The sequence below is a fragment of the Galeopterus variegatus genome, unplaced genomic scaffold (genome assembly GCF_000696425.1).
Source record: "Galeopterus variegatus unplaced genomic scaffold, G_variegatus-3.0.2 Scaffold20419, whole genome shotgun sequence".
NCBI classification, from domain to species: Eukaryota; Metazoa; Chordata; class Mammalia; order Dermoptera; family Cynocephalidae; genus Galeopterus; species Galeopterus variegatus.
The window spans coordinates 6,543-8,634 of NW_007746530.1; the positions used below are offsets into that span (position 1 = coordinate 6,543).

Genomic DNA, 2,092 nt, shown 5'->3' on the forward strand with positions numbered 1-2,092 from the left:
TGGAAAGATTTGTTTTATCTGTTAATTCTACTTTTCCACGAACTTTTTGAAGTACCCTCCTATAGAGTTCCTATATATTCTCCCCCCCCATGTATTCTTTATACAGACTCCCCAAATGGTAACATCTTAGATAACCATAGTACAACGATCAAAAAGTCAGTAGATTGCTCGAAGTAATACTGATTGACTATCTGTTCTGACTTGCACTTGAATTGATGCTTGTGGTTGGCCATCTTTGTTGATGTTTATAAGTTGGGTTGCATGTGTTTTATTTGAAAGGCAAATGAGAAAAGTGCTTTTCCTATAACTTGTTTTACATCTTTGCAAATTGGTTAAACCTTTTATTTTGATGATTGAAGAAGATGTCGTTATTTAAAACGGAGGTGGTTTTTTTCTAAATCATTTCTCCAGATTTCCCCATGTGTACTAATTAAATGAAATAGATATGACAAACTCTGTATTTATTTTAAAATCCCTTTTTACGTTATGGTTTTCCCAGATAATTTCTTTTTGCTTTTAATTGTTGTAAGGCTCTAGAAATATAAATGACAGTAATAGAATTGCTTTATTAAAAGACTGCTTTACCTGCATTATATGTTAATTGAACTTTGCTCTGAAGATCTCTGTCAGAAAATGCTGTCTCTTGAACTTTTCAGTATCTCCATTTATCTATGAAAATGCTTCTAGAAATAATGTTCTTTATAATTACAGTTTCGAAAATGCTTTGTGCAAAACAACTGAATTGTCAGAGCAGTTGTAGGATCTGTGTTCTTTCTCTGGCAGTCTTTATTAGAAGAGAATGATGTTTTCCATAAATATTTTGTCACTGGAGCTGGTAGTAGCTGATGAATCTGATCCACAATAGACTTATTTGGGTGCATCTTAGTTAAATGGCCGAGGTTATTAAATTCTCTGCAGTTTGTTCATTTCCTGTAGCCAAGTTTTTAATCTTCTGTTCTGCTTGAAAATTTTCTAATTCCTTGGAATACATTTCTCTTAGACTAATGTGGTATCTAAGAATTTTTCTCTGCTAGGTTATTGTTTTCTCTGCTTCTTTTTATTGGCCTTGAGAAAAACTTTATCTGCTCTCTCTTCCTTCTTAGGAAATGTTTATAGTAACTGGGAAGAATAAGACTTGATGAAATAAATCTAATCTGTATTCAGGTGATGGGAATTTAAACCATGAAATCATCATTGACACTTAGAATGTAGGTTTCTATGAAGATGCTATTATTTTATGAAGCAAGTGGGGAAAATTCCAGATTTTCAGATCTCATAACCCTGAATAACTTTAACACTTGAAAATAAAAAATTAAAAAGCCATATATTTTTTGCTGTTTATAAGTTAGGCAAATTTGTTAATACAGCAAGAGATGTTAAAAATATTCTTCATTATTCCATGTGTGGAATGAACCACTTTTCATATAAAAATTTGAAAGCTTGCTATGGAAGAACATTTTTAGTCATTTTTCACTTTTCTCCAGATTTTATTTTGGTAATATATTTTGAATATGGCCTGTCCTGGTCCTTGTCATTTTTATCAGTTTTGGTTTTCCCCCTTTTTGCAAATGAGAGCCTTGCCTAGCCGGCACGGAGAGGTATATCACTAGGGACCAAACCTGCTTCAGGGTTTGTTTGCTGAGGTCCTTTTTGTGTGGAAAGAATGGTTATTACCAGGGAAGGTTTTCCTTTTGTTTTACCTGCTATCCAGATGCTGCTCAGACTCTCGCTCTCGCACAGGATCACAGTATGGATATTCCAAGTCAAGACCGACTGAAGGTAAAATCACCACACGGTGACTTCTTTTGTTGTACAGAGTGGCCCCTTCTCTGTACCTATGGATCTTGGACTCCCAAGACCTTTCTCTGAATGTGGTAAGAATTTAATAAGAAAGGTTCTTGGGAGTTCACAGACCAGGGACAGAGTGAACCTTCTCTGTTCTGCCCTAACAGAGTTCCAGTCTCTGAATCTTTATTTGGGATGTAGCACTTCTGATCTTCAGTTCTTCCAGTTGCATTTTCTTTGGGTTTTTGTGTGTGTGCTTGTGCACGAGTGCGTGTGTGCATCTGTGTGTGTGTGTTTGTGTGTGTGT

The 2,092-nt window shown here is 35.2% G+C and overlaps 1 protein-coding gene across 1 annotated transcript in view; it reads left to right on the forward strand.

The window, feature by feature from the left end:
- LOC103583187 (protein Mdm4-like) overlaps positions 1-1,779 on the forward strand; it is a gene marked incomplete at both ends in the record, with an annotated part of 6,634 nt that extends 4,855 nt beyond the window's left edge. The window contains one exon of the mRNA XM_008564573.1: positions 1,672-1,779. Within this exon, the coding sequence (XP_008562795.1) occupies positions 1,672-1,779 (108 nt within the window). The remainder of the gene's footprint in view (positions 1-1,671) is intronic.
- Positions 1,780-2,092: the final 313 nt, after the last annotated feature.